Source organism: Lepisosteus platostomus, chromosome 20, assembly GCF_059453375.1.
Source record: "Lepisosteus platostomus isolate fLepPlt1 chromosome 20, fLepPlt1.hap1, whole genome shotgun sequence".
Taxonomy (NCBI): Eukaryota; Metazoa; Chordata; class Actinopteri; order Semionotiformes; family Lepisosteidae; genus Lepisosteus; species Lepisosteus platostomus.
The window spans coordinates 14,202,686-14,224,181 of record NC_142630.1 but is presented as its reverse complement, the minus strand read 5'-3'; the positions used below and the strand labels follow the sequence as shown (position 1 = coordinate 14,224,181).

The 21,496-nt window shown below is 42.5% G+C and overlaps 2 protein-coding genes and 1 long non-coding RNA gene across 11 annotated transcripts in view; 2 read left to right on the top strand and 1 right to left on the bottom strand.

Moving 5' to 3' along the window:
• The window catches only part of LOC148644581 (uncharacterized), a 25,105-nt gene extending 8,332 nt beyond the window's left edge, over positions 1 to 16,773 (bottom strand). Inside the window, exons 1-3 of one of the 2 annotated variants that reach the window (XR_015928633.1) lie at positions 16,708 to 16,773; positions 15,932 to 16,030; positions 4,415 to 6,299 (exon numbers count right to left, since the gene is read on the bottom strand). This is a non-coding gene — a long non-coding RNA (uncharacterized LOC148644581). Of the gene's footprint in view, positions 1 to 4,414; positions 6,300 to 15,931; positions 16,031 to 16,707 lie in introns of those variants that run through there. The other variant, XR_015928632.1, reaches the window with a different exon arrangement.
• Positions 6,064 to 16,679, top strand: LOC148644582 (adhesion G protein-coupled receptor G5-like). Of its 5 annotated transcripts, none has more exons than XM_088613553.1 (14): positions 6,064 to 6,200; positions 6,870 to 6,980; positions 7,098 to 7,478; positions 7,581 to 7,626; positions 8,594 to 8,672; positions 9,356 to 9,496; positions 10,393 to 10,512; positions 10,655 to 10,694; positions 10,992 to 11,083; positions 12,183 to 12,304; positions 13,031 to 13,299; positions 14,144 to 14,225; positions 15,731 to 16,011; positions 16,440 to 16,679. In XM_088613553.1, exons 2-14 carry the CDS (start codon positions 6,905 to 6,907, stop codon positions 16,559 to 16,561), a joined length of 1,851 nt encoding a protein of 616 aa, XP_088469679.1. In that variant the 5' UTR covers positions 6,064 to 6,200; positions 6,870 to 6,904; the 3' UTR covers positions 16,562 to 16,679. The 5 variants fall into 5 exon arrangements, with proteins under 5 accessions (XP_088469679.1, XP_088469678.1, XP_088469680.1 ...); XM_088613552.1 differs by having other exon boundaries at positions 10,390 to 10,512; XM_088613554.1 differs by lacking the exon at positions 8,594 to 8,672 and having other exon boundaries at positions 7,556 to 7,626; positions 10,390 to 10,512.
• On the top strand, positions 16,711 to 21,495 carry LOC148644580 (uncharacterized). Of its 4 annotated transcripts, none has more exons than XM_088613569.1 (5): positions 16,711 to 17,258; positions 17,534 to 17,685; positions 19,895 to 20,145; positions 20,487 to 20,651; positions 20,756 to 20,981. In XM_088613569.1, exons 1-5 carry the CDS (start codon positions 17,166 to 17,168, stop codon positions 20,851 to 20,853), a joined length of 759 nt encoding a protein of 252 aa, XP_088469695.1. In that variant the 5' UTR covers positions 16,711 to 17,165; the 3' UTR covers positions 20,854 to 20,981. The 4 variants fall into 4 exon arrangements, with proteins under 4 accessions (XP_088469695.1, XP_088469693.1, XP_088469694.1 ...); XM_088613567.1 differs by lacking the exon at positions 20,756 to 20,981 and adding an exon at positions 20,999 to 21,495 and having other exon boundaries at positions 16,781 to 17,258; XM_088613568.1 differs by lacking the exon at positions 20,756 to 20,981 and adding an exon at positions 20,993 to 21,495 and having other exon boundaries at positions 16,821 to 17,258; positions 19,895 to 20,109.
• Position 21,496: the final 1 nt, after the last annotated feature.

Below are 21,496 nucleotides of genomic sequence, written 5' to 3'. Positions count from 1 at the left end.
AGCATCAGAGGGTTATAGCATGTGACTAGGGGTGTGATTTCTAAAAGGGTCAGAAAAGGAGAGAGATTCCATTCCTGGCCTTAACAATTAAAAGCAATATCTTAAGAAGGATGAATTGGTGGTAAATCCCCAAATTCCCTCCATCTGTACCATGTCATTGATAGGAAATCCCAAGTTTCCTGTAGCATCTTATTCCCATTGGCTAATGGGAAAACACATTCAGTCTAAACAGGCAATCTGTTCTTGCTAATTACAATATCAAAAGATTTAAGCCATTTTAGTCTTCATTAAATGATGAATACTGGCAGGTGGAGAAAAAGCATTTGGTGCCAACCTCAGAAATATTGTGCTTTGCACTGTGCTTCGTCCTGACCCTCACCTAATGATATTTAGACCTGTCACAGCGCGAGGCAGCGCTGGCCCTCTGAGTCTTGCAAACCTGTGAACTGATCTCAGAATTTAGATGAGGACAATGGAACAGCAATGTGTGAAAGTGTCTAACTCAGCGCACAAAACCTCAAAACCAGATTACTCTGGATAAAAGCCACGCGCTAATATTGTGTTAATGGGAAAAATGAATGACCTGCTTGACTTGACTCCAGCTCCTGCCCACAGTGAGACAAACACTGTTTTCCTCTCATGCACTCCAAGGACAGCTCTGTGTTGAGGGTCAGCTGCAACACGGCGGGGCTCTTTAATCAAGCTGACCAGCCCGGAGGGGGATGATAGAAAACTCGGGAATTCACAATGGGACAGTTGCAAACAGTCCTAATCTCACCGCATTTCTCAGAGTTGGATCATTGTGCCGATTTTACACTTGTACAGTATGGATTCATGTAAACGCCTGGTTCGGTACCTCCTACATCAAATTATTTCAAGCCAAAACTAAAATCAAAGCGTAGTTTGCAGATCCATCCTTTTGATCCCCATACAAAGAGCTTCAACACGGATAGCTGCATCAGATCTTCTCTTTTTCTGGTGCCAGCCATAGGGGTGTAATTAGGTATGCCGTTTTCCCAAGCTCCCAGTGTTGTCATGAACACGCATCACGTTCTCCGAATGGGCTTTTCCACCGCGCCCTCTTCTGGAAACAGAAATCCGTAGGCCGAGATGGGAAAACCTGGGCTCCGAATTTCTCAGCTTCAGATCTGAGGCACCTGTGCAGCTTTCTCCTCTCACCAAAGAGCAGCGCACTCTCCCAGCAGCTGCAGCGATGAGAGAGGAAGCCCCAGCCAAGGCCACATGGATCTATTTAGGTCTGGAGCCTCTAATTCAGGCCTGTTGGCACATGTAAGAGTCAAAGCAGGGGTGCTGAAATCAAAGTGAAAAAAAAAAACATTCCATCCAAGAAAAAAATGGTTCTTATTAAGTACGATACTTATAAGAGGTATTCATTACACTGCAGTATGTCCAAAATTCAGCAGCCAGAATCCTGACCAGGTCTAGTGCAAGTGTTCACATCCTGGAGTCCTTGCACTGGCTTCCGGTCAAATTCCGCGTAGACTTTAAAATCCTCATGCTCACCTATAAGGCTTTACATGGCTTGGCACCTCAATACCTGTCTGAATTTTTATCGCCCTACTCCCCACCTCGCAACCTCCGCTCTTCAAATTCTGCCCTCCTTACTGTCCCCCAAGCCCGTCTACATTGTATGGGCGACAGGGCCTTCTCCTGCTCTGCCCCCAAGCTCTGGAACTCTTTGCCCAAGGATATAAGAGAGTCACCTTCTCTAAACTCCTTCAAATCCAGACTCAAAACCTTCTTCTTCAGAAAAGCCTTTACTGAACTGGTTCCATTCTTCACCCCTCTGCTCTTCTTAATACCACCTTCCACGGTCTCCTCTATTGTTATTGTTGTATTGTTGTAATTATAATTGTGTCCTATCTTGTGAAATCTTCTTAATTATTGTTGTAGTCTTCTTATTTATTGTTATTGTCATCCTGTAAAGCGCTTTGAGAAGCCACCTTTAAAGGCGCTATATAAAATAAAGTTTATTATTATTATTATTATTATTATTATTATTATTATTACTGTATAATCAGGAGGGGAGCTTTATTCATGCCAACCCTGGTGAATGTGGTGTGGAGGAGGGGAGTCACAGTTGATCTAAACTGGGTTCCTGAATTGAAACACAAGTTGAGCTGCAGAGGCATGACTCTGTCTGTGTGCTTCATTTCAAGAACAGGGGTGTTCTTCATCAAGACAGATGGCACAGATTTAGCACACAGTGAGAAAGAGGTGGGAGGTATAAGCCTAGGCTCCCTACTTCAGTAGAGGGTATCATTTATTAATGAATCCAGGTCTGAATTAAAAAAAAAAAATCTTTGCCTCTCTCATCACCGAATCATCGTGCTCACCTCACCTAATCCTTTCTTACAGAGGCTCATAATGACATTATTTATGGAGCTATAAATACAACTATGATTCCCTGAGCTCTTATTGCTTTTCAGATTTACAGGGCAGCAGCTCTTGCAGACTCAGACCGGAATTGGTTTGTTTAGTTCCTCCAAAGGTAAGGCACTGATGTGGCGGCCCATTGCTTTATCAATCAGGACAATGCACAGAGAGTGGAGGGAGGAAAAGCAGAAGAACAGGACAGATCTGCTAGCGTGAAGGCATGCAGGCGTCACCGAGGAGCCCGATCTGGCATCTGAGTGAGTGGGCTCATTTGTACAGAGAGCAAAGCCTGAGGAGACTGCATTGTAAATTTGTCAGCATGTACCACGCCGCAACAGAAGTCATCTCTATTCACTTTTTAAAGCACGTTACCAGAAATACATCAGTTGAAACTCTCTTCATGAGAATTTTGAAAGGGGCATATGACAGGAACAGGTGTAATGCTGGTAAAACGGACAGGACACAATTCTAAAAAATGGCATTAACTGACCGTATTTCTGTTTTCTAGGTAGCATTTCTGTGTTACACTTCAAACGCATGAATTGCATACATATTGAATGGTGTGGTATGATACCGAACACTTTAATGAATAATTAGAGGCTGCTTAAAATGTCTCCTAAAATACAGTGGTGTTCAGGCTGTGTTGCCAGCAGTGTGTATCAATGACAACCAGGTAAAACAGGGTGACATAAAGAATTAAACTGCAGCTTACAAAAACACCAATAAGTACCAACCTCCTCTGTACTCTAGCTTTTAACACAAGCTAAAAGACTAAAGACTTTCACGTTTTATAAAGAAATAAAGCTCTTTGTAAAGCTATAAGTCAGAAGAGCAGCCCTTGCATTTCATTCTGTTCATTTTTCTGCTTAAGCTTCTGCAATTGAGTTCTGTAATTGAACTCAGCGGCCCTGTTGACCCCTGTTCTCCCTGAAGCCAATCAGAAACCACTCTCTCACAGCAACTGCCACAGCGGCCCAAACAGCCCTCAGCTAGCAGTGACGCACCTGTGAAGGAACCCACTCCAGGGAGCCAGGGAGGGTCTTGTGCCCGGATGGGTTACTCTACCAGTAATAATAATAATCATTTAAATATATACTATAATTATGGCATTATTATAATTCATATTATACATACGTTCTAATAATATCCTTATACTTATATAGCACTTTTCTGGGCACTGCTCTCAACGTGCTTTACAGTCAATGGGGACTCCCCTCCACCAGTGTGCAGCCCCACCTGGACGATGTGACGGCTGCCATAGTGCACCAGTACGCTCACCACACATCAGTCACTGAGGAGGAGAACGGTGTGATGAAGCCAATTCACGGATGGGATTATTAGGAAGGAAGGAAATATTATTATCATTAGGTCACGATTGGTAAATGCCAGGGGGAACTTTGGCCAGGACACCCATAGTCTTCTCAAGAGACTCCCTGGGATTTTTAATACCCACAGAGAGTCAGGACCTCAGTTTTATGTCTCATCCGAAGGACGGCACCTTTTTTACAGTTTAGCATCCACATCACTGTACTGGGGCATTAGGACTCGCACAGACCGCCGGGTGAGCGCCCCCTACTGGCCCCACTAACACCTCTTCCAGCAGCAACCTTAGTTTTCCCAGGAGGTCTCACATCCAGGTACCAACCAGGCTCACACCTTCTGAGCTTCAGTGGGCTGCCAGCTGTGAGCTGCAGTGTAATATACAGTAGCTGCTGGCAGGTTGCATGGGTAAGCACAGACACACCTGTAGACACCCTACAGGACACGTGTGCTGAAAAGTGCATGCAGACCAGGGGAGAACATGCAGGTTCAGATGTCCTCCCTTCCCAATATTAAACCCGGGATCCAGGCGCTGAGATGCAACAGCACTAAACGCCACCATGTTTCTCCAAATAAATATGTTAGAGATGAAAATAGTAATTTCCTTCATTTGATAAAACTACAGAACACACTTAAATTTAATATTTTCCTTAAAAATCGTACCATAACATACAGTATAATGATGCTACTGGAACATTTTAAGAAAAAAACAATTATAAGAAAAAGAAAACCTCAATGGAACATAGTAGGAATCTATGCAGATTTGTGTCTATTTTTCGGCACACAGCTTTTGCAGGGATACAGGAGAGATATAAAATCGTCAGTCTTTCCACATCCCTACCACAGAATGGAAATCCACAGATTCCTTGCACACATTTTAAAGACCATTTTAAGATTACTTGCTTAGCTGGGAATTGTACAGATTCCACTGCCATGGACACTGCACATTTACTGTGTGTGTCTGTGTTTCAAACCACTGTCCCTGGTTTACAAGCTCATTTCCAGCAATTTTCCCTGACGTACTTAAACATTATGATGATTAATAGTTGTAATACGCATAATAATTCCTTGCGTACATAACTTTCAAATAGCCTTCACACTGCACATCAGGTAGCACAAGTGAGAAATTGCCTCACTAGTTAAAACCCTTGCTCTGTAGAAAAGTGTCATAGGATATTTAATTAGAAAGTAGTTTGGATCTCGATTTTAACATTTGAAGAACTGCAACTTCTTAGTACAGTGTTCCAGGTCACCACACTAGAAAATCTGAAATGGAGGAAAGAGTGCCACCTACTGGTTCAACAATACCATTGCATCGGCAGCAGCCTGTAGGACTGTTGCAAGTACATTGTACTAGACGCCTGTGAAAATACTGTAAGGAAACTGCAGACCTCAGTACAACACCCATCTTCTTCACCACACAGTATGCACCACATGAAAACCCACGATCAAGAATACTGGATTATCTTATTCCAGTCTTTGAAGCACAAAGTTAATGATTTTCTCACCACACATCATATTAAAGTACAGATTTCCTTGGTCTTAATTTCTGGTAAGGTATACTGACTTTTCTTCAGGCTTTTTCTTTAGAGGTAAAGTCCAAACTGTAGCCTGATCTCGTCAGATTTCAGAAGCTCAGCAAAGCTGGTCCTGGCCAGTCCTGTGGTGGCAGATATCCAAGGAAACACAGGCTGCTGCTCCTGGTGTACCTGTAGGTGGTGATCTTCCCTCTAGACCAGAATTTCCAAAGCAAGACCCCAGTACATTGACCCGAAACACTGTAAAGTACTCTTTGTGGATGAGACAGTAAGTCAAGGTCTTGACTCGTCATTAAAAGATCCCAGGGCACTCTATTTAAGAAAAAGGGTATTCATATAAGTGGCCCAGCTCCATTTCACTCTAGACTTGTGCACATTCGTGCAATTCCAGAGCTAACAGCTCCCCTCTTCATTCAACTGGTCGCAATTTCGCTCTTCTCTGCTCGATGTGTGAAGTAATTAAGCAGAAGCAGAACCAGAAGCGACTGGATATTGTTCTAGTTGTACAGGACTTTGGGACGAATAGCACCATCTGAATGGTAAGACGTATTACTCATCTCATCTGTGTGTTGCACAGTGTAAGATGTAACAACCGGTTTAACAATCAGTGCGAGTCTGGATGCTGTTTTCCATAATAACACTATAATAATAATTCCCCCCTGCCCTCTTTGGGGATAAGGTTTTGGGTGTGCAATGGCGTGACTCACACTAAGCCCGGGACTGCGAAGTGAAGAGACGTTACGCCAATACTGCTCCATTAAACAACGGTGGTCTCACGGCAGACCTGTTCATTTGCATATGCAAAAAATGTGCTATGTTGAATTTCAATGCATGCGGTTTTTTTTCCCCCAAAGGCTCCTTCAACATTTCCAATTGATTTGCATATGTGGAATGATAGAATACATAAAGTTCAGACACAGGCACAGAGATGAAACAGTCTCACAGGTAGGTCATCTTTTCCTTTGAATCTTGATATCCAGTTGGTAAGCAATCCTGCTGTTGATCGATGCAGCCAGGATTTGCAGTATCTCAGTCTATAGAATTCTGAAATACATCAATGGAGAAAACTAAATGTGTGATAATTTGTGTGAAAGTTATATACATAGGCTAAAGAAAATATAATATAAGGTTTCTTTTTAGAGAGGAAAGTAGTCTTTACCATAAAGCAATTTTTAAAAAATTCATTTTTATTGTATTGCAGTAAGTTTATCCTTGGAAAATATTTCCAGTTTACTTATGTATGTATTTAATCATTCCTGACCTATATCTCAAATTGCTTGAAAGGCAAACTAGTAGAAGATAGGTATATGAATTCCACTTATCCTTATAAAGGCTGGTATACAAAATTAACATTTAAAAAAATGTGAATTAAGATCATTGGATTGCATTAATATTTCTTTACCCATAACAAAAATATAATACTAGTGGGCAGTATCAGAAAACAATCTAAAAGCCGGTAACTACACATTTAGTGCTGGTTTAACTCATACAGTATGTAGTTTTTCAAACAAGCCTTTGTGGTGTATTTTGATTAAAGAATCATGTTTTGCACTGAATGCAGTGCAACAGTTAAATGAACTCTAACAACAGACTGCATTAATTTCATTCTCTCAGGTTTACTTGCCACAGATTTGAACCTCTGGAGAACCATGATTTGGAAAAAGGCCTGGAGAAGGTTTAGTGATGTTGTAGTTTTCTTTTCCTGTCTGCTAGTCATGCTCACAGGTAGGAGCCAATGCAATCTGCTAAACTGTCCTGTAAAGGAGTAAAATTAAGTATCTGAGTGTTGCCTCTGATTATCCTGGTCCGTAACAGTGACTAATCATCTGTATTTTTACACAGGCTTCCAGGTTTGTGCAAATCTTACAACGCAGAAATCAGTTCATTTTGAAAAAGGAGACCGGACAATTGCAGACCAAGGAAACCCTCATGTGATCAGACCAGCCCTTCTGTTCATCTGTGACCCCAAGGAAATGAAACAGATCATAAAGGTGGACATCTGTGTAAGATGGAGTGAAGACAACCTTTCTTTGACTTTAGCATGCAAAGGACACAAACACATAATTTGTTGTAATTACAGTCTTCCCATAAAGACCTGCCATAATCTCAAGCTTCTTCAAAACATCTCTTATGACAATGCAAAATTCATTTTTTTTAATAACTGGACAGTATACCATGAGGAAACAATAACAATTCCCATACCAGGAGGAAGAGTCAAATGTGGTGAGCATTCAAAATACCATTTTAAATACTGTAGACTAATGCTATTTTCCTTTCGTTTATTACATTTCTCATGGAAGCTCTTGCTTTGCTGTTTCCTTTCAGACAAACTGGTGCTGAACAAGTGCAGTCCCAGCACCGAGACAGACAAGTAAGTGTGTGTGACTGCCACTAACGTGAAAGAGCAGCACCGCCTGTATTCGCGATGTGGCTTAAGGACCCACTGCCGGTATTCAGAGAGTACAGAGCTGGCTGCTGCAGAAAATAAGAAGCTAAACCCTTTTGGCGTAATGTACTTGGGTGCATAGTGTTTAAATAAGCTTCAAGAAAATAGAAAAGACAGTAAAGAGAAAGGTTCCACAGCTGTTCTCTACTTGGCACAGTATTGTTCAGCAGGCAGCAGCACAGAGCAGAGGGATAGCTCCAATAAATACCCTGCTTAACATATTAAATTGGAATTTGTTCTCAATTGACTTATCTGGTTAAGAGCACCACAAGCACTGATATCCCTAAATGGATTAATAAGAGGAATTCCCATGCCGCACATATGTCATGGTGAATGAAATTTACCTACAGATAAAACACAGACTTGTGTTTTTGATTTAAAAAAACTGCACATTCGAGCAGACCTTTCATGTCTACAAAATGTTCACCTCATAAAGCCTATGCAGTTGCTTCAGGCAGCTAACGACAGTATGATGTAATATATGGCAGATTCCTTTACAGCGAGCAGAGGTAGATAGTCCAGGGCTGATTATCACACAGGCGTTGAGGAAGCTAGAAAGCAGTCCCCAGTACTTCTAAAGTTGCTCTGTGCTTTGCTTAGTGTGATTGAACATTTCATTATCTACACCTCTATTTGTTCTTTTCATAGGTAATACAAATAGTAATACTTAATATGTTGACTTTGCACCTACATTATGTTGAGTCACTGGCTTACACACCATTCACTTGCCTTAATCCTAAACTAAGGTCATTTGAAATGACCTCTGTATTATAATACACATAATCATCTTAACCCCACACTGAGAAGTAAAGAAAAAACTGTTTTTGTCTTCAGGCATTTCTCCACTCTAACCTCTTCCCAACATTAAGAAATATATCTGTTCCTTTTCCAGAAACCCCAGAGTTACGCATGTTGAATTTATTCACACACGCAACTACAGTGGGATACAAATCTTTGCAAATTCAAATAAGGTAGTATCTCTTTTCTGCGAAGATAACAGATGGCTGTTTGACTGAAACATTACAATTTATTCACATGCAAGGTTTCATTGTGTTACAATCTGCACCTTACCTCATGTAAGACATAGGAATAATAAACCTGTGCAAACAGATTTTACATAATAAATTTGTTTATCAAATACCAGTCCTCTGGTAATAACATCCATGCACGGACGTAGGGGAGGGCATTGTTGACACAAGAAAATAAACTGGAAACCTACCAGTTTTGTTCAGTCTTCTGGAAGCTCTGAATTCTGCACTAGAAGAGTGTCAGTAGACTCATCAGATGGTCTTTATGCAGAGTAACATGAGGAGGGGGTAAATGAGAGGAATTACCATGCAGGGAGTATTTCATTATGGAACAGGTAAAGGTTTATTCCATGAAAGGCAACGAAAAGAGAAACAACATTTTAGCTTTGGAGCCTTCTTCAGGTGTGATACCTGAAAAGTGTGTACCTCTGTTCTTTAACTTTCAGTATGGAATTGATCCTTTACCTGTTCCTTTGCAGGCCATGCCTGCTGAATCAGCCCCCTACGTATATTTTATTATGGAAGAAAACCAAAATCATAACGTAACCTATTCTCGCCCAAAGCTGATAGACGCTGTTCCAGTTAATGCCATCGGGTTCATTCTGCATTTCACTTTTGTTTTTCAGATCTCTCTCAACAAATCGGAGGTCCCTGACCCCGAAATCCACATTGTGCTGCCCCCTGACATTTTCTCAGGTCTTGCAAACAGACCTCCGCCGACTGTCAAATTTATATTTTCTTTGTACAAAAACTTGAAGGCTCATAAGGTAAGACTTTAAGGAAAAGTAGGACCTCGTCTACTTTTTATTTTTGCATTTAGAATATCAGTTATGAAACCAACCTAATGTTCTCTCTGACTTCTATTTATCTGTAAAAAGAAACAAAACTCACAGTTGTGTTTATCAAGCAGATTTCATGAATCAGATGAGCATGTATAGAAGATCAGATGGTCCCTGTAACAGCAGTGGTTTGGTTCCTTTAGAACAAGACTCCCCAGCCTGGCTCTGGGCATAAACACACCTGCTGCTTTCTGTTCAAGTATATAACCAAGCTCTCAGTGACATAACTGAACCTTTAATGACTTAAAAACCAGATGAATTTGAGCTCTTTAGTTGCTTTTAGTTCCTAAACATGTTGAAGGTAACTTAAGATCTCCACCTCCTGAGCGAGAAAAACACCTGGCAAAATTCCCCATCGAGAAACGTGCTGTTCAGAACGCCAGAAGCCGTGTGGGCCCTTAGCACCAAAATCGTTAACCTCTGTCCTATAGAACAAACCACCAGCTCAGCATTAAAACTGTGTGTCGCGTGAATCACAGTACTTAATGTTGCAGTCTTATAGAGGCTTCATTAACCTCTTCCTTTGCTGTAGAAATCCCCTGCTTTAAAGTAATTACAAAGAAGCTTCTGAGGTACCTTAATGTTTCAGCTTCCCTACACAAAATGATAGAGAGCACTCTCCCCCAACGGGATGTAAGAAAAATCAACTCCATCAAACATGTGTGTCCCCGGTCCCTCTTATGAAAGATACCAAGGCTCATATGTCCTTGCATTGTTATGTTAGATGTCCATTGTCCTCCTGTAGAGTTTAGAGCTGAGAGGGGAACCGTGAACAGTGGAAGGAAAGGAGACCATTGCATGTCTGTCTTTGTGTGCACCAGCAGGGAAACCAGGTGCATGCGTGGGTGAACGACTTTGGAATTGGAATAGAGGTAGAGAACGTAACCATCTCCAATCTTTCACACCCTGCCGTCATGAGCTTCTCTCACAAATCCCCAGTCCCGGTCAGTACACAGTCCACATCCGCCGTAGGGCCTTTCACAGTTGAACTGTTCTCTACGAGAGCGCTAAAGGACTGATGCTCTCAAGAAGATAAGAAGGCAAAAATAATGCAAACGTCTTTCTTTTTTGTTGTTTTCGTTTCAGGAAAATATGACAACCAAGTGTGTTTTTCTGAACAGATATGGTAAATATTAAAAAAGAAAGAAAGAACTAGCAATTATTTTAAATGTATTGTTATTTGCTTTCTAATGGAACCAGATTATTAAAAATCAATATGACAAGGATCTGAAATGAACCCCTGTGGTCTCCCTTAACATTTATAGATGTTAGAGATGTAATTTTATAGACAATTAAAAACACTCGTGGTCCCATTCTACTGTTTCTTTTTCCATATGCATTTACAGACCACGGTAAATATTTTTAAAAAGGAATAAGTGCCACTGTATGCTAACAATTCTGCCTTCTGTGTTTTGTGACTCAGACAAGTGGGATGATTTTGGCTGCCTCAGTGAGAAGCTACAAAATAGTACAACCTGCAGGTGCAGTCACTTCACCTTTTTTGCTGTACTGATGGTAAGTGGGTTTTTTTTCAGAATGTGCCACATGTGTGCTTAATGCACCATTTTCAGGATCCAATAAGCACATCATCTGATCCATTTAATAATTAGAAGCTAATTGATCCAGGGATCTTATCCAGCCCCTGCTTGAAGCCAGGGTATGAGTTACAACAACAAGACTGAGTAGCTTGTTCCAGGCCTCCTACGACTACCTTTGTGTAAAGAAGTATTTCCTGTCCTGGTTGAGCTAATGTCACCATTTTTTAAAGAAGCCAGGGTACAGGTAACTTGGTCAAGATCCCTACCTCTCTCTGTCCAATGACAGTCTTTTGGGGTTAATTTAATCTCTTTTGGAGAGTAGCTCACTGTTGTCAGCAGTTGCAAAATAACTGTCAGAGTCTTTTTTAAATTTCTTAGCGCAGGTTGAATTGCAGTGCATGAATAAATGATGGGAAAAAGTTCATCTTCTTTACTAAATAGATAATTTTGTAAGACAGCTGTCCCAAGTAATCTGTTCAATCAAGAGAAAAACTTGAAACTGGCGACTGGTGACCTACAAAACCTACAGGCCTGAGGCTCTCCTGGACCAGGGCTGGTCTAGCCTATGTCTCTATCCAAAATAACAGAAGTTTCAATTGCTGAACTAGAAATGCACACAACTAGAGTTACATAGTGTAGCAGTCGCCGTTTCTCCACTGACACACTGGAAGTAACCGGGTGAGGAACTGCACATTGCCCTGGTACAGAGAATCAATTCCCCTCCGAGTTTATCAGTTCGATCCAGGTTTAGCCCTCCATGTCTCAGTAAAAGACATTACAAGTTTGTTACCCACATACTGGTGTTTTTAAGTCCTAATAACCTCACACTACAATATGTGGTCCCCAGAAGTATTGACAATGTTTAGAATTACGTATGAAAAACATGAAGAAAGATTACTGTGCTTTGGACACACAGAAACATTGCTATTTCACTTTCTTTTGTTTTTAAAAGTGTTATTTAGCATGCCATTTCATATACTAATATTTGGACAGATTTTGGACATGCCCTGTCCAAATTATAATCAGAGAAACTGCGTATCGGTGGTACATTGTACATGTTTTGTTGCTGTGAGCAGATTCCTGCCTCCAGTCTGGACACACAGAACACTCGCACCCTCACCTACCTCACTTACATCGGCTGTGCTGTCTCAGCAGCCTTCTGCGCGCTCACTCTCCTGACACACTGGAAACACTGCAGGTGAGTCACTAGCGCCTTCCTTTCCATAGCCACCGCAAAAGCTGAGCAACACAACCACATCAGCGTGTGTTGCACACAAAACAAACATCACTCTAAAGCAGATATGAGATCACTCCCCACAGTGGCTGCTGTCAAGATCAGATTGATAATGTACTGGATTTTATGACCTAAGAGAACTGGAAAAGGGCAGATATGCTTGCGCCTGTTACATGTTGCAAGAACCAGAAAGAACATGTCAATTCTGCTCTCTCGCATGAAAGCAGTGGAACGATCTCCCAGCCCATATTAGATCTTATAGGTCAGTCAGCACTTTCCTCTAATGTCTTTAAGCTCCCTTTTCTACCATCTTTAAAGTAACATGCAACGCACTGATCTGAGTAAACCCATCTCTTACTCTCCTTGCTTTTCTCCTGTTTTATTGCAACACGCATCACAAAAGGTGCTACTTCACAGGTAATTATCATATTACAAAAACAGGTTCCTACAGGTCTTTAAACTAAACTGAAAAAGAAATGAAAATATAGGGCCCATTCTATGTACTTTGCATCCTACTGTGCACAAATTATTTTGATTAATACAATAGCTAGCTAAATACTAACACTTTTTAACATGATTAAACATTTAATGTTTGCAATTCAAGATAAATGTCATCATTGTTTTAAGCTCTGTATTTCTGGATGTGCAAAAAGCAGCCTGGCCCACTCTCTCCCCCGCTGTGCCGTACAGGAGAGCAGCCAGCGAGCACGCCGTTCAGATCCACGTCAACCTGGCGTCGGCCCTGCTCCTGCTCAACCTGAGCTTTCTGGCCAGCGCGGTGCTGTCGCCTCTCTCCGGCCCAGGCCTGTGCACCGCGATGGCTGTCCTGCTGCACTACTCCCTGCTCTGCACCTTCACCTGGATGGCCCTGGAGGCACTGCACCTCTGCCGGCTGCTGTGGCAGCCCTTCACCACCTACATCCGGCGCTACCTTCTCTGGCTCTGCCTCCTGGGCTGGGGTAGGCACAGCAGCCACGGCTCCGATGCCCTCCGCTTCCTAGCTAAATTCTTCATCGAAGAATCTCTAATGCGGTCTCCCCTTTCTGCCCTGACTTGCAAACCGCAGCGGCCCAATCTACGCCAGCTGAAACAGCCTCAGCAACCTGGGTCAGGGAACACCGAGAATTGGGCTCATCAGAGACACACTTTCAATTCGCTGCAGCATCATGCAGAGGACTGACAAAGGTCCCACTTATCATGACATCCCTCTGGTGGATAGCTAAAGACACCTGTCAAGCACCTTGCCAGCAGAGCACACCTGGCCACTTACCTTCAGACTATATAAGATCAATCTTGCACCGCCACTTAGGGTCTCTAGTAAAGAGGGCCTCATAAGAGCTACAGACACCAGCATCCTTCTCAAACAAGGCAGAGCAGCACAAGAGACCTAGCCATGACTATACACTAGCTTCTGAAACCAAGTGCCAGGACAGAGCAAGAAACTGGGACCGAGCTACCTGAGCCACTGCAGAGCCATCACAGACGCAGCCCTGCCACCACTAACATAGAAGAATTCGATCGGCTTAAAACTCATCTTCACTTTTCAAAGCAGTGACCTATCCTGGATGTTGGTTCCTGCAACCAGCCAGCCATCTCTTGGAGCTGCTATTGGAAATTACATTGTTTTCCCTTTACCAATAAAATACCATTTTGCACACAGACGTACAACAGCAGTAGTGGGAAACAGCGATAAATTACAATCACAATAAGGAAAAATGCCAGCTGCCACATACACATTTCACACTGTGAAAATAATTTCATGATATCCTGTTTGTTTCACACTTTCCCTCTCTTTGTGCCCAGGTTTCCCAGCTAGTGTTGTGCTCATTATTGTTGCAGTCAACAAGAAGAATTATGGTCAGACCACTACTGGTACATCATCCATGTGAGTTTGCTCTAGCGATCCGTCGAGAAACTGATATAATTGTATTAAAGGTGTGCAAAATAACATCAGCTACACCCTGTCCTGTGCAATCTGACACCTTATTTGCTTTACAAACATGTTTGAATGATCTAAAATGGAAAACAAATAGACTGTCTAACAATATTCCCTGGCCTTTCACACTAACATCAAAGCTGATCTGAAGGCCCTTGTCTTTGCGCTTCAGATCAGCTTTACTAAGGCTCTCTGCTGGATATGTCCGCTAAGTGTAACACCTCCTGTTAACGTCATGCTCCAGAGTAACCACCATCCTATTTCAAGCCACATGTTCTAAGCAATATCTGATGAACAGCATATAAAAAAGTTCCTTGGACTCGTGATTGAGAATTACTGCAGGAAGAATTGTATGAAGGTACTTTCTGATTTGACAGTGAATTATAGTGGTAATAATCAGTGGACTTATTACTTCTAGACAGAAGAGAAATCCCAATGGCACTGCTGCCTCAGAGCTGTTGGCTCCTGGGTTTCATTCTAGCCTGGGTCTCACACCTCTGTGTGGAGATTACTTTACTTTAAGTGTGCCCTGCAATATTCTTGAGTACTGTGCGATTGTGTGTCCTGTGCAATTGTGTACCGTGCAATGTTCTTGTGTCCTGTATGATTGTGTGCCCTGGTGTTATGTCCAGGCTGTGGTGTTGCCTTGTACCGTGTACTTCTGGGATAGATTTTGGGTTGTGCCATCACTTACCAAGCATCTGGTAATAGATGGATGGAAGATATACACTGTAGATATATGAAGTAACTGGACCACAGCATTTCTCACTATCAATAATTATTATGACTTGCTAGGATGACTAGCATTTGCTATTCCTATTCGGCAAATCTTTTTTTATATATTTTCATGCAATAATATACAGCAGATTTCAGAATGTGATTGGCCATTTTGCTCAGATTGATGGCAACTTGAATGAAATGTACACTGTCAGTCCGTTGCCCTGCGGAGCAGGTGACATCCCCGTGGTGATGTCACAGGAAACAGATTGAAGAGGCCGGACCGTTCACTGGTGTCACAGAGGCCCAAAGCTGGCTGCAAGCTCCCGCCCCTTACTGCCTCCCTGCATAGCAAAGCCACAACCTGACAACGGACCCGAGAGGCCAAACGCACAACGCACAAATGTCAGTTCAGCTGTGAGGGAAACCCATCGCAGCCCTCCAGCAGTTAATGAAAACTGTGTACAACCACACAGTCCGCGCACTCAGTTTCACTTCAACCGGCATCTGAGCTCAAGGCTTGTTAGGAACGGACATCTAAAACCCAACAGGTTTCCCAAAGCATAATAAAGAAATTAAAGCACAGCTACGCCTAGCTGCCAAAACATTGGCGTGTGCACGGAAACATTAACACACAGTTTATACTTTTAAAAACAGACCATAATAACACTGCAAACAAAATCAACAGACAAGCAACCATAAATTCTCATTCAGATGCTCCTGTCGTAACAAAACAGGTGTTGGGTGACAAACGTGACCATCCACTATGCCAGCATCACCGGATACTTGGGAATTGTGCTGTTCTTGAATGCTGGAATCCTGGTCTCTGTGATCACCAAAATGGCGCAGCTGAGGTCAGTGAGCAGCCGCAATGAAACCAGTCGGACCTGCAAGGCCACCTGCAGCGTGCTGGGGCTCAGCTGTGCGCTGGGGCTCACCTGGGGACTGGGCTTCCTCTCCATCGGCTACATCAACCTCCCCATCCTCTACATCTTCACCATCCTGAACTCACTCCAAGGTAACAGCAGGCAGCTGAGCTGCAGACAAGAGAGGGAGAGTGATTTAGGAGACAGCTGAGCAACAGACTAGCAGCCTCAGCATAGCTGAAGTCTTCTATTCGGAGTTAATTACGTTTCAATGCAAATGCAATTGGTTTTTTTTTCATAACTTTGACAGCCTATCAGTCAGACAGCGTTAATGGCACTTCGTTCTGTGCCACTCAGTGAGGTAACCCTTCTACATAAAAGAATAGATGAAAATCTCAAGGGCCTTTCTTTCAAACTCTCTCTCATAGAGTTTAGCGTGACACTTAATATGTAGGTTGACCTCATATAAAGGTCGATTTCAAGAATTTCCCTCAAGACTCACAATTTCTTGCTGTTGGTACGGAATGTGACTCTCTAGGTTAAGAATTACTATAACCCTCTGACTTTCCTGTTCTTCAAGGTTTTTTCCTGTTTCTGTGGATCTGCATGATTAGATATCGGAAAGAGGAACTTGCGGGGAAAAGCACACAAAATCTGGAGACAAAGCCGCAAAACAACATCATCACCACCACCACCACGTAAACTTAACCACATAACGTTGAAGTTGTTGTAATTAATTCTTCAGCTTTCAAATGTAACGTGAGACAAAATAATTTGCAGGGCAAAATAAATAAATGTGATCTGGTTTTGTGTTTTAAAACATTGCACCATAAGAAAGCAGAACTCACAATTTAATACCAGGTATGACGCACCTTCAAGCGACGGGGTTAATCACTACGTACTGTAACTTTCCCAAACCCTTTCAAAGAAAGCAGCAGTTGCTGATTACAATCTATTACAGAGGTGTATCGGTCCCGTACAGAGTGAAAAGCTGGCAGGATGTTGATTGGTAAAGACTGGTTCATTGATACGCCTGGTGCAACGGTTAATACAGCAACCGCTAAACTCGCTTGTGGTCAAAACGCGTGCGGCCGCACACATCACAATAATATTTCTGAAATCACCTATTTTCATATTCACATCCATATTTGTGCACAGCTATTTCAATGATCTGTTAGTTTACACGCATGATTACCTATAGTAATTAAAAACCGTCTTAGTAAACTGCCCACAGTGACGTATTAAAATTCCACAACATTAAATCAAAATAGCTTCTCAAAACTGAAAGTCTTCTCGTTAGTTGAACATGCCTTCAGGAGCAGCTCGACAGCTAACGACCCCCCAGTTCCTCACAAAACTGGGAGCGATTGTAGAAAACCCAGAAATCACATCTTTCCAGGTAAATTGGAGGTTGTTTTTTTATGTAATCATGTCAAAAACACAGTGCGTGAATCGTATAGTCTCATTATTGCCTTACTGCTTTGGTGTTCAATTAAGGTAAAAACGTTTCAACGCATGATGATCGAAATCATATAATGGGCCTATAATGTGATAAAACTGAACCATAACACTAAACAATAAAAAAAAATCTAAATTAAATGGGATCTTATTCATTTACAGCATTTTCTTATGCGGTGTTCGTCCAGTTAATAACTTCACTCTTGATTCATGTAGTGGGGAGAAAGCGGCAGGTCGGTGATCATTAAAGGAACGGTTTATGAAGAGGAAATCAACACCCGGGAACATCTGATGTTTCTGAAGAAATTCAAAACCACGGCCATGCTGCGAGGGCTTCTGTGCACCTACGGGTTTCAGAAGATGGCGAGGTGAGGACACACCGGGAGTGGGTTATCACCCATTTTTTTTAACCGCTTTATCCAAAACAGGCTATTGGGTAATCCGGAGCCCGAGCCCATCTCGGCGAGCAACAGCCGCAAGGCAAGGTACACCCTGGACGGGACGCCAGTCTACTGCAGGGTAGATACACTCACTCCACGGTCAGTTTTCCCAGAAGTCAATTCACCTCCTGTAAGAAGAAGCCGGGGCATGCGGAAAAAACACCCCACACGGGAAGAGCATATAAACTCCACGCAGACTGCACCCCAGGAATTGAACCCCTGCGCCACGGCCGCGCCCGGGAGGGGTGTCTGAATGACAATTTGAAGAACTTCAGGACTGGGCAAAGCTAAGGGCAGACTAAAACTACAAATGTAGATCTGTAATTGCACGCTTCATAAGTTAAGGAGGATACTGTTTGTAGTGAAAATAAGTATTTAACCGGGACTTACATAAAGATGTTTAGGTTTCCCGCAAAGCGAGCAATGTGGCGTTTCCTCAGGCGAAATATAAGATTATTATAATCATTCATATTCCTGTGTTTTAAAGATTTTGTCTGTAAATGCTCAATTAAAATGGAACATTTCACGCCCTCCGGGAACTTGATAATTACTTTGGTTCCTCGCTCACTTCCTCCTCCCCTGCAATTTTTTTTAAACCCAGCTCTCGACCCTAAACCGATAACATCACTATCTCTCTCCAGGTAATTCATTTTGTATATTGATATTACATCGGTTTACTTTTAAAATGCTCTTTTGGCTACCCCCTATTGCCCAAAAATGTTTTGGATCTGCAATTGCCTACAGTAAATGTTCTTGTTGATCAAGAGGTGTTTTCTGCCTGCGGACATTTGCAGTCGTTTCCTGGTAATCCGAAATCTACTGAATCAAGACCACTGGAGAAACTTTTTTTAAATTGCCTTAATGTTAAATTGCATACTTGTAGATATGTATATAATTTTGAAATTACTGTAAATCTTTTTTGAAATGCCTAAACTGTAGTTTTTAATAATGGAAAAAAATGTAAAAAAAAATACTGTATTGTTTTGTTGTGTATAAGATTTGGTGTTTGAAATTGGGTAGTTGAATCAGTTAAGCACAAGCGGTTAGCGAGCGAAATGCTCTTTCCTTTAATGTCTCTCTTTAGAAAGCAAGTACGGCGGCTCCAAAATGTCTTAGCTTTGAGCACGTTTCCATTGACTGAGCACCTATGAGCACATGTTTCTAGAGCGTGTCCGTCTGTTGCGTCCGATTTAATTAAAAGCAGTTTAGTTGAATGCAAGTGTGTTCTTTCATTCTGAAATCGTTATTTCGACTCAGTTACAGAAGTTTGAAAGTTAATGAAAGTGCGTTTTTTTTTCGCCAAATAATTTCCTGTGCGTATTTTGTCATTGTTGAGTAATGAGCGCCGGCGAATTAAAGTGTTTCCTATCGCCTATTGGCTCTTAAAATTTCACTCCTTGTTTTGGGAAGACTCGGACAAGGATTTAAAAGCAGGGCGCAGGATTTCAGCAGGAGTCCCTGTTTTGTTTTCAGTAGCGATGAGTCACAAATGGGAACCAGCGTTGTGACGGGTTATAAATCATTTAGCACGAAGAAGTCTGTCACTGTTGCACAAATCGGATCTAGCAGGCAGCAGCTGTAGGAATGTAAAAATTCTGTAGTCAAACCGCGAAATAAGAAGACCACAGAAATACATGCGGAATAAAACACAACTTACAATAATGAAAGACTTTGAAAATATACATTTTCCTCACCCGTACAAAAGGCAGGGAATATGACATAAGAACACATTTAAGTCTGTGGGTTGAAATTTAATTTAACGTTTGAAAGAGGGGAAACGTCCAGAAACCACTGCAAATTACTTCTCCTTCTCCTTTATAAGGTGTTATCTGCAACGTAGAAACGCACTTGAATCGCACTCTGTAGATGACCCAACCCTGAGTATTTGACCTCTAAACTTACCTATTAATTCAGATCTTAACACTGAAATGAATGTATCTGATGAAAAGAAGAAAATCTAGTGGGAATCTTTCATTTCAAATTATTTATAATACCCATATAGTTCCATGGACTCAATTGAGTGATTTAAAAATAATCGTGAGAAACAGGTGTATTGGGAATATTAATGCACGGCCTCAGATTATGTGTGTATACTTTATAAAATGCATCGCTCATGTTTGACATCTCTAACCTGCAGAAGGTCCAGAGGCAATCTACAGGAGTTCCACCACCCCGATTTCTCCAGGACAAGCGCTAAGCAAAACCATCGCAGCAGACGGAGAGCAAACCCCAGCTCCCCCGGCCGCCCACACACAGGGACACCGCTCCTGAATGTGGGGAAGACGGACATCTCGGCCGGAGAGCAAGCCCCAGCGGCCCGGGTCCCCTTGGGGATACCGGCGGAGTTCGAGTGTGAGGGGCAAAATAGTCACACCTACTGTACCGCTGGTAAACCGGGTTCAGCCTAGAGAAAATCAATGCCGAAGGGCCAGTATTAGCACCCATCAGAATACGGGCCGGTAGAATGACCTTCAGATACCTCCATTAAATCAAGTAAAATTAGGCATGACAGCAGGAATGCAGAACATTTGTTGGCAAACGCCAATCGTGTTTTGCTTTTAATCGTCTTGCCAATTTAGGACGCCTTAATAATGGGTAAGAGTCCTTTAAAGAGAAGCGAGTAAACACTGAATCTTTATTACAAAGCAATCCCATAAATCGTCACCAGTGACTTCGCACGATGTTTCTTAAAAACGTGCGATATTCTTCTTGAACTCCTTTCATGTTAGATTCTGCAGTGAGAGCACGACGCGTGAGGCCCCTGTATCAGTACATTCACCACGGCCTGCCTGCGCTGGCTTCTGTTCCCGCAGAGGCCGCGTCACGCCGGGGCTCAGCGCAGCCTCCCACATCGCTGTCGCCATCCGGAGAGCCCGCAGCGACCAGAGCTTCAGGTAGATCCCATCAGGGGTTCCCAAACCATGGCTGCGGGTTTGTAATTCCAGCACAGCTTTTAACGATACAATTGAACTGGAACAGATATTTCCTCGTTTTGCAGCTCCTAATGAAGAGACCTACGCATCCAACGGGAAGGCAGCTTTTCAAAACCAGGATAGGGGATCCCCGGAGTTGGGAAATCCAAACCGAGTGTCTTAATTTTGAAGTTCAACTTATCAATATGCACAGACTTTAAATAGATACATGCAGAGCGAACTACAGTTGGTGGTTCTATAAAGCAAGTCAAGGTGCTCTGAAATGCCTGTCTAACGGTGCGGTGTTTTTTTTTCTTCCCGAGGTGAAGACTGCATGCCCTCGGGCACAGCGGGAGGTTCTTGTGAACAGGTTATAGCACCGCTGGAGCTGGACTGTTCACCCCAAGACAGGATGGACCGAATTCTCCACCTCTGCCCCACAGACCTGCTCCCCCCTCTCTCTCCACAGTAGCAGCAGACGTGAGGGTCTTTGACCAGCCTTTGCTGAAGAAGCCCCGGCACGTTCTGCATACAGGATTCTCTATCAGACGCTTTTAATTCAGTTTTAAGTTCTCCGATTTTTGCATCTTGCTTTATTTTCTCTGCCTGCAGGAGAATGTGGAGCAGATAGAAACAGATCAATAATAAGGTAGCAGTGAGCTAATACAATTAACACTCCTGTTGAGTTTGTGGAAAGCAGTGGAGAAGTGGTCACCATTAGTCAGCAGATAGGTCTGTGAAAGCTGCTGTCTCCTGTCTTTGGCATTTTGTCTTCCCCCAGCAGAACACAGGAGCTTTCACGGTGAAATAAAATCTGAAACAATGAC

Bases quoted from the DNA above. Each gene is read 5' to 3' on its own strand.
- LOC148644582 (XM_088613552.1), top strand. From the start codon at position 6,905: ATGATTTGGAAAAAGGCCTGGAGAAGGTTTAGTGATGTTGTAGTTTTC. The intron at 7,479-7,580 runs GTGAGCATTCAA...GTTTCCTTTCAG, and splicing joins AGGAGGAAGAGTCAAATGTG to ACAAACTGGTGCTGAACAAG. The intron at 12,305-13,030 runs GTGAGTCACTAG...TGTGCCGTACAG, and splicing joins ACACACTGGAAACACTGCAG to GAGAGCAGCCAGCGAGCACG.
- LOC148644580 (XM_088613566.1), top strand. From the start codon at position 17,166: ATGCCTTCAGGAGCAGCTCGACAGCTAACGACCCCCCAGTTCCTCACA. The intron at 20,146-20,486 runs GTAAACCGGGTT...CTTTCATGTTAG, and splicing joins TCACACCTACTGTACCGCTG to ATTCTGCAGTGAGAGCACGA. The intron at 20,652-20,992 runs GTAGATCCCATC...TTTCTTCCCGAG, and splicing joins CGCAGCGACCAGAGCTTCAG to GTGAAGACTGCATGCCCTCG.